Below are 10,961 nucleotides of genomic sequence, written 5' to 3'. Positions count from 1 at the left end.
TATCTATCTATCTATCTATCTATCTATCTATCTATCTATCTATCTATCTATCTATCTATCTATCTATCTATCTATCTATCTATCTATCTATCTATCTATCTATCTATCTATCAATCCACAGGTTAATCAATAAAAAGTATAAAAGGACTGACATTCACAGTTAATGGCCAAAGTGTAAATTCTTCAACTACAGTTTTGCCATAATTCTGGCGCCTTGTTTCCACACTGTTACGTCAGAAAACACTGTAATTATGAATATAATGTACATAATACTGAACATTTTGGTGATAGTGACTGAATGTACACAGAACAGATAAATGATTCAAAAGTAGTTGTTTAAAAAAAAAGGAAAGCAGAGCCTCTTCTGTTAAGTAGCCTACACTGTTAGAATTAAAGATATTGAGCATCTGTACATAAATAATGTTCTTGTGTAGCATATACTGGCACAATAATCCCTGTCAGTGACAAAAAATGTGTATTTTGTACTTTATCAAAGCAGTAGGCTACCAGAGGTTTAAATGACGTTACCGATCACTGCTACATTCATAATACATGTGGTGAAAGAAATTATAAATGTTGATAATGTAGACTTAGGGTCTTTTATTTACGTATGTTTTATTTGTACTTAATTTAACCGGTCATTTTTTTTCGTAGCCTCCATGCTATGCTGTTGTGAAATTCTTCGTATCTGCTGTAATGTGACTGAAACGTAATAAATGATGATATCATCAAGTCATGTTTTATTTGATCACATCCAGTTCAAACAGAATGCGTTTGAAACATACGAAAGGGTTTATTATAATCTGCTATTTTCCACAAAGGCGTCATGTGGATCATCTTTCCAGAATTTCAAAGCGCAGTGCACCGTGAAGTATCTCGTCGCTGAGAGGGCTTCAAACAGTCAAGGCAGTTCTCGAATATTTAAATCCCACTGTGATCAGCCAGAACCAGACCAGAACACCTCCAATTACATCAGGCTTTAGGTAGGCAGTCCTTTCCCTCATCGGCATTCCCTCCCCACGATGGAAGCCACAGGAAGCTTCCAAAGATATTTATTTTCAGATGGACATCGTGTCCTCTTCTGGATCCATTGATCGGCTCGGGATATGATGAGACTTTCACGGCACAAACTTTACAGCCAAGTAAAATTATAAAAAAAAGAATAATAAATTAAAATTAAATACAACGGAACAAAATGTGAGTCTTTGATTGGCGCTATAGACTTCATCGGTATTCATTTGTTTCGTTGGCCTATTCATTGTCTGACTCAACAGTAAGAGTTGTTCCTACAACATTTGGTTGGATTCGTTTTGCAGCATGTTTGCCAAAGATTGTAGAGTGAAAACTTTTGTTGTTTTTTGGTCATAGTTTCAAACACTGAAAAACTGTGAGGTTGACAAATTCTCTGTTTGGCACCCAAAGGAAATGACACGTTAAAAGAGTCTTGACTATATGTGAAAGTGTGCAGAGGAGCAGAAGACACCAAGAGAAAACAGAAGACAGGCAAACAGGCTTAATAATGAGGTAACATTTTTCTATTTATTGTTTTTTCAATAAACAATAAATAGCACATTTTTCGTTAAATTCCCGTGTAAATGACCCACCATGCTTAATCATGGGATTTTATTGGAATTATTAAACATTAATATCCATTTTTTCAAATTTATATAAGAACAGATACTAATTAAAACGGATGCTGAACAAACTCAGTGTGCACTTAATTGGAATTTGTCGTGTGAAGGAGACGCTCACAGCTGTCAATATGAGATGTGGCATTTAGCTCCTCATACTGTCAGCTATAGGCCTTCCCTGGGATAAACAGCAGATGGCGATAACTGAATACAGGTTTTATAATCAAACAACTCCTCCAATATGTGGTCCAGAGCTTTTAGGTCACCACAGAGGCAACAAAACCTGTAAGAAAACTCTCTCTTTTTTTCCTCTTCATTTTTTTTCATTAAAAAAAAAAAAAAAGATTGATTCGTTATTTATGAGTTAAGTAAGGGCATCCTGTGAGTTTCCCCTGGATTCAACTACACGTGGATGGTGATCTACACCAGATGGTGGTGCTTTACTATTTTTTGTAGCAGTTAAAAGAACCCATGCTGTTCAAAAGACTCAAATGTTTTCTGCAAGCTCTGACAAACTTGACAAACAGTCTTGTAAACACTGGCCCCGAACACAAGCTGAAGAAAGTACAACAAAAATCACATGCAAACTGTATCTGTTGGCACTGGAGAAAACGCGCTCTCTGCGAAAGCCTGTTCATCTCCACATGTCGTCTACTTTAATACAAAGCAGCAGTTTTGTTTCTTTTAAATCATTTACTCTGTTGGAGGATGACCCACGGCTGAGATGACCCCGTCCTCTAAGAAGGGGTGGGGCATGATGGGTACTTTTATGCCAAAAAGCGATTTTCAGTATTTGCCAAAACGTGATTGCTTGGGTTTAAACTGCTGTAAATTACTTATTGGCTTAAATATGTAAAATATATGTGAAATGTATCCCTCATGAATGATATCAAGTCAGCTTGAGCCACAAACAATATTCTTCTTGCAGCAGAAAGTGCAAATATATATATATATATATATTTTTTTGGCAAAGTGACTTTTACATATCCTTTATTTATCCAATTAAAATGTGTCATGGACATTACAAATGTCTTTTTTTAATTATTATATATATATTTCTTTACAGTGATTTGGCCAGAAGGTAGCAGAAATTGAAACAAATATGACATATTAAAAAAGATGATTTTTCAAGTGACCAAAAAGGACTGGATTGGTTCTAACAGTAACACAACAGCACAAGTAATTTCTTTATTTTACATCTAACTCCTCTGTATATCGTGTTCACTAAAGTCTATTCGCCTATATAAGTAAAACGAATATGAAAAAGCGGAGAAACATCGGAAATCCCTTTTTGGCACAACACCGGGCACAAAACCACAAGCCCCAATGGAAACTGTCGTGTATGTTTTTGTTGCTCTTCCACTTGTCCTAGCAGCATATGGACAAACATATTAAATTACAAAATAACATAATATCTTGTATTTATCAAGGTAGGACTTTGACCCGAGTGCCACCAATTTTAACAGACCTAAACAGACTCACAGCTTTTCCTTTTTCTTACGCACATTTCAGGATCCCCCAGAAGACACGTCTGCTTGTACGACGATCTCTCCGGCGAGAAGAAAAAGTAACTCTCAAAATGTTAAATATAAATGATCATCAACGTTATTTTAAATATTTAAATCAACTTGCGACTAGTTTCAGTGTGTAGGCCTAAATCAGTTTCATGCCCGTTTTTTGGTCTTAAGTAAGATATTGTGTAGCGCATGGGGGAGGGGGCCAGACAGAGCTCAGAGTTCTGCTGCAGCCTAAAAATGAAGCTATTCGTATTTATCCATAAAGTACTGGAAGCCACACTGAAACAGGAATATGTAGCCTAATAATTGGACATAAACTGGAAACAAACTGGAGGGAAACAGTTTGATATCTCCTGACAATTGGTGTCTTTCCTCTGTGCCTGAAAAAAAAAAAAGACAAAACATATTAAGAGTGACGCGTCCGCGTCAGCTGGCAGAGATGCGCGTGGTTTTTATGAACAGGCAGCGCGTCAGAGAAGCGCTAATCATCAGCGAGCTGCAGAGCGGCGATGATATAAACATGTGATAGTAGCTCAGTTACCGCTACACCTGACAGGATTACACGCACCGGAGGTCTCTGCTCCGTCTCTCTGATACGCTGCTCTGCTGAGAGAGGAACATGGATACTGCGGATCAGGGTGCTCAGATAGAGCCGCTGCTGCCATCGGTAAACAGAAACTGATGTCTTGGGGCAAATATTTACTAATGTACATTAATATTTCAGGACTAGTGTCAAGTTTAGTGCGTGTACTGCGTGGAGTACTGGTAAAAAAGATGTTGCTAAAAGAGGCAGGAAAAAAAAAAAGAAATCGGGAAGCAGATTCAAAACGTTTGGCTCTCAGATGGTTAAATAATTAAGTTAACTGTGGAGTTTTGAGGAGCTGTGGTTCACCTGCAGGGATCTACTGAAAGCACGCTGCCACTCCAATCAAGAGGAATGGCAGTATGTCAGCTCGTAATATTTTATTGAATCCATCCTTTTAGTGAGCCAAAATGTAACTTCATCTCCAGAGGCATGATGGTAAAATTTCTGAATTGAAACAGACATTGGGAGGCTTTCATTGCTACTCCTTTAAATTTCAGTATGATGCTGTGTTAATTCAGTGATGCTGTAACATGCTATAACATTTTGCAAATGTAAGGTAAATCCCTGCTGTGACAGCTGTGTTGCTATTAATACATCATAATTCTGACAGAAGTGACTTTTTATCATCATATTATGTAAATATATTATAACTTTCATCTTGTTAATGTAAAATCAGGCATAGCTACAAGTTGCACTAATAAAAGCAGGTAGTCTTCACACATTCAAATTCTGCTTGAGCATGTCATTTGGAGAAGTCATCTCATAGAGGATGTTCACAGAGGGAGGAGGACCCGTGTTCATTGGTCTCTTCCGATCGTTTTTAGTGGAGATTTGTTGTCATTATCTGCTGGCTGTTATTATGAAAACAGATTTTTCCATTTCTCTGAATGCTGGGAGTTGCGACCCTCTAATACGACTTTTAGAGCCAAATATAGATTTGGCTTTGAAACGTAAGGTCACAACCTCACCTTAAAAGTCACTCAGCAGTTAAGAATTGAACAGAACTCAGTGAGTTTTAAGAATTTAAGGACTGAGTTGAGCTTTTGGAAATGTTCAACTTAAAAAATTTGATTTGGTGTTTTATTAAATAAACTTTATTTGCAACTTTATGTCTTTTCAGGCCAGTTCTCCCATTGGATCCTCAGTTGGGCGAAGAAGTCTGGTGAGTTGTTCCTTGGGTTTTACACCTTAGATGGATGCCGTTAGGGTGAACTTGCCAATAAAAATGACCGTGGCTCAGGGGGTTAGGAAGCGTATCTGTAACTGGAAGGTCGCCGGTTTGATCCCCGGGCTCTCTGTCCTGGTCGTTGTGTTCTTGGGCAAGATACTTTACCCTACTGTGTACTGGTGTTGGCCAGAGGGGCCGATGGCACGATATGTCAGTCTGCCCCAGGGCAGCTGTGGCTACAACCGTAGCTTGCCTCCAAGCTCCACCAGTGTGTCAATGCGAGAGTGAATGAATAGTGGCATTGTAAAGCGCTTTGGGTGCCTTGAAAAGCGCTATATAAATCCAATCCATTATTATTAAAAGTTACATTGATTATCATTTGCATTTGATTATCACTATATCATAAGTGAAAGAAGATAACAGGTTCATTCTTGGATCAGCAGAACACTCCAAGAGGATTGAGTGTAACACAATGACCTTGTGGTTTTACTTTATATACATACAAAGCAGAGAGGAGACACTATATAAACCAAGGTTTATCTGCTGTGCAGCATTGATGATGTCACAGCGATAATCTCATGATGACAGAGTGGCGGCACTGTCGATAGATGCTCGATCACAAATTACAGTTGTTTGACACAGCAGAAGGGCATCAGCATTTATCAGACATGGTGTGAAGCTGGGCAGCAGGAGCTCAGCTTCTACACTGTCTTTCATTCAGTCACTACTGATTAAATAGCAGAGGACACTAAGGGAGAGCTCATGCAGTCTGAAAACGAACAGGCACCTTGGTTTTTCAACAATCAGGTAGGCTACAGCTCATGACGCCAGGCATTTATGTTGATGATGTGAACTGTTTTATTGATGTGAAGTTTCTCTCTGCTGAAAACCCAAGTTTGCTGCATGTTTAACAAGGGAAAAAGTGTTTGGTTAGCGAAGAGATTTTTCAGTGTGTCCAGAATCAGTGGAAAAGCCCGATTAAAAACTGGCAAGTGCAACATTTTTTGCAGCTGGGGGATGGATGCAGACCTAAAGTCTGCCAAAAATAAGGGGTCAGAGCTGCAAAACACCTTACGTAGCAGCTCTGGTTAAAAAGTGATTTGGCGCTAATGTGTCCTCTTACAGGATGTTGAAGTTCGAAGCAGAAACATTTAAGGATTACAGTACATTTTGTGCCACATGAAAGCCTGTGCGGTTAATGATATCGCTGCCACTGATGGATTCAAAATTGCCACAGCCATCTGTAGGGATCAGATCCAAGTATGTGCCACATCCTGTGATATCACTTCAGCTGTGTGGTGTGCCAGCAGCCTTTAACATGATTTTACTGGGTGGATGCTGATCATTAGTCTTGAAAGTAGCTGTCTTTGTGCGTGCATTGGGTGTGGTTTCTGGAAAGTAATCAGACTACTATACAACATTGTAACTATTTTTGTTTTTTTAATATTTGCATCTGTTCTTAAGAGCTAAATGCTTCAGGTGTAAAATGTGCTTATAGGAACCAGTCAGTTTATAACTGAAATTGAAGTGATAACAATAGTAATAATATGAATAATAACCTTTAGTTATATAGGACTTTTTAACCTTATTTTACAAGGTGCTTCACATAAGAAACAAAGCAAGCTCAAATAGCCACCTTTAAAACTTCAGATTGTCACATTGACATAGTATTTATTGATCAGATCTTTTTCTCATGTGAGCCCAGCTTCCTTAAAAGGTGACAACAGTATATCAGTGGTTTTTGTGTTTATAGTTTAGCACCCTTTTTAGTCAGTAAACCCATACAAACCACACAAAATAGAGGTTATAGACACATCATAGTGCACTGCTTCAGTGTATACAACATTCCTACAATGAATAACATATATTGCCATTTATCATTAACATGATGCACATTAATACCATCTCACAGACTAATGTGGCTGGTGTTTTAGTAATAAATGCCGGCTTTTAATCTGAGCAGGATGTTGATCCGTAGCTGTGCATTTGTAGACAGATTAACAGCATCAGCCTCGTGGCTTGGCATGCCCATGTGGCTCTGCAGCTGTAAACAGCAGTGCCCTTCATTATCGTAATGCTCTGACGGTCTACTGGAGGTTAAGATGGCTCACGGAAAAAGCTGGTATTAAGCTATCAAGACAAAAATATTGACTGTGTTAATATTGGTGGGTTTTTTTAAAATCAAGAGATTCAAAGCATGTAAAGGAGTTTCAATCTTTTGGTCAATACTGTGACAGGACTAAGAAACACCAACGTAGCAAAGTGCCTACTTCTGATAAGTCAGCATATTTAAATATCAGACTCATGAATGGCAGTGAAATTGTTGCATTCCTCATTATTTTATGTATAAATGTATTTTTTTTAGTGCTTCAATCAAAAAAATTGCTTTAAAGAAATCTGTCTATTTAGATTTTAGTTTAATGTGTCTAAGCCCACTGAATGAATAACCTGCAAAAAACCTTTGTGCTAAACTTTGGCCTTTATGCTTATAAACACAATAATTATTGAGTTTTTAGGGTGTTGTAGACTTCTGTTACCTGTTACATGGCTCTATTGATTCTGGTATTTTTTGTTAAGATACCCATTCTTGTTGTAGTTTCTGGATGAACGAGTTTGAGAAATGTAACAATCTTTTAAGTGCAAATTCATTTTTTTAAGATTCATTATAATACTTCACAGATTTGTGCATGTATTTAGTTTATTTGGCACATTGACACATGTCAGGAAATATGTGTACTGCCAACTTCCTGTACAAATCTGCATGAAGCACAGGGACAGAAATACCGTTTTATCTCTCCACCCACCATGAAGCTGGAGTGAGCGGGCTTTGTGTTTTGTTGTAGTCAGTGACCTCAGCCTACTCTACATCAAACTTGCCCTTTCTGTCCTGCGCCTTGTTTATGTTGTACCGTGGTTATGCATCCATCAGATGAGCACACAGAGTTCAGCTGTAAGTGCTCATGCTGTTGGTGTTCATCTGTGTAATCCTTCAAAGCTTTGAATTTTTTTATAAATCCAAATTCAAATAATATTTTTTAAAGAAAAGGTAAAAGCACTGGGTTTCTATCTGTTCTCATATGACAAATAATGATTTTTGAAGGTTTTCTGAATCCCTTTTACCACCTCCTCACTTCCATTATCTTTCACAAGTATTACATAAGCTTTCACACCACAGACTGCCGGTTTTCTCTGAGATCTGAATCTAATCATCTAAATCCATGTCCAGTATGAATGGTTTTAAACCTGCAGGTTAATAAGACAGGAGGATGTAGGAAATGCTCAGTCTTGAAAGGGTCTTAATATGCTATTTTGTGTTTTCTTTCATAATTTTAATATTTAAATTGTTGCTAAGGTTTTTGCTCATATTAAAAGTTTGAAATAATAATGGATATTCAAGTAATCACAGTGAGGTAAATTCTTGGGTTTCAGACTCCTCTAAATGCTCAGTTGCACCATTTTCTGTTTACATTTAACTCTGTATGATGTCAGGAAGAGGCGATATTCCTTAAACAGTCATCTGAAGCACTCAGCTATGGCAGAAACATCCCCACCCATCTGCTGTTCAAGACTTAAATTTTCAAGTGGCAGCCAATTAAAAGAAAAGCCGGATTGAAGGGAAAGGTGAGGGAGAGTGTAGCTTGATTCAGAGGAGGAGGAACTGAGGGTCAACAGGGAACTATGTAAAGCTACTTTAGTAAGGTATAAGACTAAAAGTGTAATTGAGCATAATTTAATTTTTGAGCAGTCCTTAAGTTACCTAACCTCTTCATTTGTAATTGTTATTGCAGGACTCGGGGTTTTTAAACTTGTATCTACTCATAAAACTGTTCTTGCTGCAATAAAAAAACAAACAAACAAATATAATATCTTAACAAAGAGAGGGTAATTTATTTGGAATGTGCGAAGTATTGTTATAAGACATTGAACAACGGATAAACTATGAACTGTAATGTGCTTCGTTAACATAAACAACCAGTTAGGAGGAATGCTTACTTGATCAAATTAAATCAAACAGTGATTCTCCCTTTGAACTCAGTTCCAAGTCACCACAAAGGAGACATCTTGAACAAAAGTAAAACTTTCTTTGTGGGTGGGTAAATTATTGTTCGCATTGTGAGAAGCTTTCTGTTTGGACTAAGATCATACTCTTTCCTTTCCAAGATAAAAAAGTGCAATTAGTTTCCATGGCAGCTGCACCGTTCAGTTGGATAATGTGTTTGTTCATAATGTTCTGCAAGGGAGCACCAGGTCAACAAACATTTTATTTCATGCTATGTTGAGTCGGGATACGCCGGCATATTGCAGGATGATGTTTCTTCCAGTTGTTGGTGTAACACTGTATGAGTGTGCTTTAGAATGATGTTCATAATGCTGAATTTGTATTTGTGCATGCATTTGCGTGTCTAACAGAGAAATGACGATGAAGCGGTGGTGGACAGAGGAGGAACGCGGTCCGAGCAGAGAACCAACTTTGAGCAAGAAGATCTTGAAGGTACGTGGATGTACACAATGTGCTGGGAAATACCAAAAGTGTCAAAGAGTGAAAAGGCTTCTGCAGCTGAGACCGCCTACTCTGTCCTCCCAACTGCTGCTTTCCTCTTGACAGCTTTTTTACAGTTAAAAGATAAGAGCAGAGTGGGAGGCAGAAACTGTGGGTGAGCTGAGTTTGCATCAGAAATTTCACAATTGCCCAAAAACACGGACAATCGAAACAAAGACAAAAACTGTGGGATCTCTGGGCCACTAAAGGCCAGGAGCAAGCACCGTCTATATCTGCAGAAACAGATGATCAAAACGTTACAGATTCTCTTTTCTGTGAAAGTGAATTACAATTAGCAGGTTGGAGCTTAAAAATCTATTTTGTTTAGCACGTTATCACAGTTATTTTTGACATATATATATTGGTAAACGGGAGTATTCTCTTTTATTTGTGTGTTTTATGTTAAAACAGCACATACATACTTAATGTAGAAGTATTCTTTCAATATATAAATAATAGTAAAAATAATTACACTCTTTCTTTAAATATACATTTCTATGAAACCAAAGTGGAATATAAAATCAAAAATAAACTGAACTGAAAAACAGTTTGATGTTACTGTAAAGTGCTTCAGAACAACAATATTCATAACAGAATAGCTTAATTAATTACTTGTGTTTTTCATATATGTAGCATCTAGGAATAGCTTCAACAGTCATTCCAGAGCACACTGTATATACATGCAACCCTGTGTTGTTCTGCAGTGAACTGAGTGGGCTGACTCGAGTACAAACACAGACTCTCTCTATCTCTTTCTCTCCTCTACTGTCTCGCTCTCCATGATTGCTGTTTTATACTTCCACAAGGAGATACAACATTTACTGCATTTACACTTATTTTCAGTGTTTATGCCTGACAATTTTCAGAAACATTAAAAAAAGGAACCTAAGTAAAATTGGTACCTAACTCTGGGGGTGAACCAATGTTGTGTCTACACATAATAGACAACTTAGTAAAGAACCAGTTTGAAATAGTATCTTTAGGCATTTTGTCACAAAAACAAATCAGTTGTTTAAATTTCTTTAGCTGAATCTATAAAAAGTGCCAAAGATAACAAAGTTTGACATATAAAATAGTGTTTTTGTGCATGATTCCCCAAATACTATTAAAGCTATAAAACATAAAAAACTTGGCATATCTTGGGATAGTGTGCAGTGTTTCTTTAAAAAATCTGAAAAAACTGGAGAAATGGAAGACAACAGGGGGAGGCCTAAAAATGATCTAGAGCCGTATCTGAGAATCATGACCAAAAAATGCAGCAAAGACCGACAACAGACCTCAGAGACTGATCTGGCCTTTCAGTTGGTCCATTTAATGTTCAGAAGTGGTCTCACTGGAAGGGTATAGCTGTCAAGAATCCACTCTTAAGGAAGAGAAACAGGCAGAAAAGACCAAGGAATGTTAAATTACACAAGAATTGGTCTTAAAATCAGTGTAACAGGTCTTGTGAATTGAATTTTTGGTTCAAATCATCATTAGTATGTGCAGGGGAGGTCATAATAGGCATCTGTAAAACATG

The 10,961-nt window shown here is 37.5% G+C and overlaps 1 protein-coding gene across 3 annotated transcripts in view; it reads left to right on the top strand.

Annotated features, from left to right (window-relative positions):
• The first annotated feature begins 3,598 nt into the window (after positions 1–3,598).
• The window catches only part of slc4a10b (solute carrier family 4 member 10b), a 34,335-nt gene continuing 26,972 nt past the window's right edge, over positions 3,599–10,961 (top strand). For 2 of the 3 annotated variants that reach the window (XM_085434081.1, XM_085434080.1), the window contains exons 1-3: positions 3,599–3,815; positions 4,855–4,896; positions 9,313–9,394. In XM_085434081.1, coding sequence (XP_085290207.1) covers positions 3,768–3,815; positions 4,855–4,896; positions 9,313–9,394 — 172 coding nt within the window. In that variant the 5' untranslated portion in view covers positions 3,599–3,767. Of the gene's footprint in view, positions 3,816–4,854; positions 4,897–5,573; positions 5,710–9,312; positions 9,395–10,961 lie in introns of those variants that run through there. The other variant, XM_085434082.1, reaches the window with a different exon arrangement.

The sequence above is a fragment of the Copadichromis virginalis genome, linkage group LG16 (assembly GCF_057382275.1).
Source record: "Copadichromis virginalis isolate Kocher_CV1m ecotype Utaka linkage group LG16, C_Virginalis_male_GT1.1, whole genome shotgun sequence".
NCBI lineage: Eukaryota > Metazoa > Chordata > Actinopteri > Cichliformes > Cichlidae > Copadichromis > Copadichromis virginalis.
The sequence above is the reverse complement of the archived record's forward strand: the minus strand, read 5'-3'. Positions and strand labels throughout refer to the sequence as shown.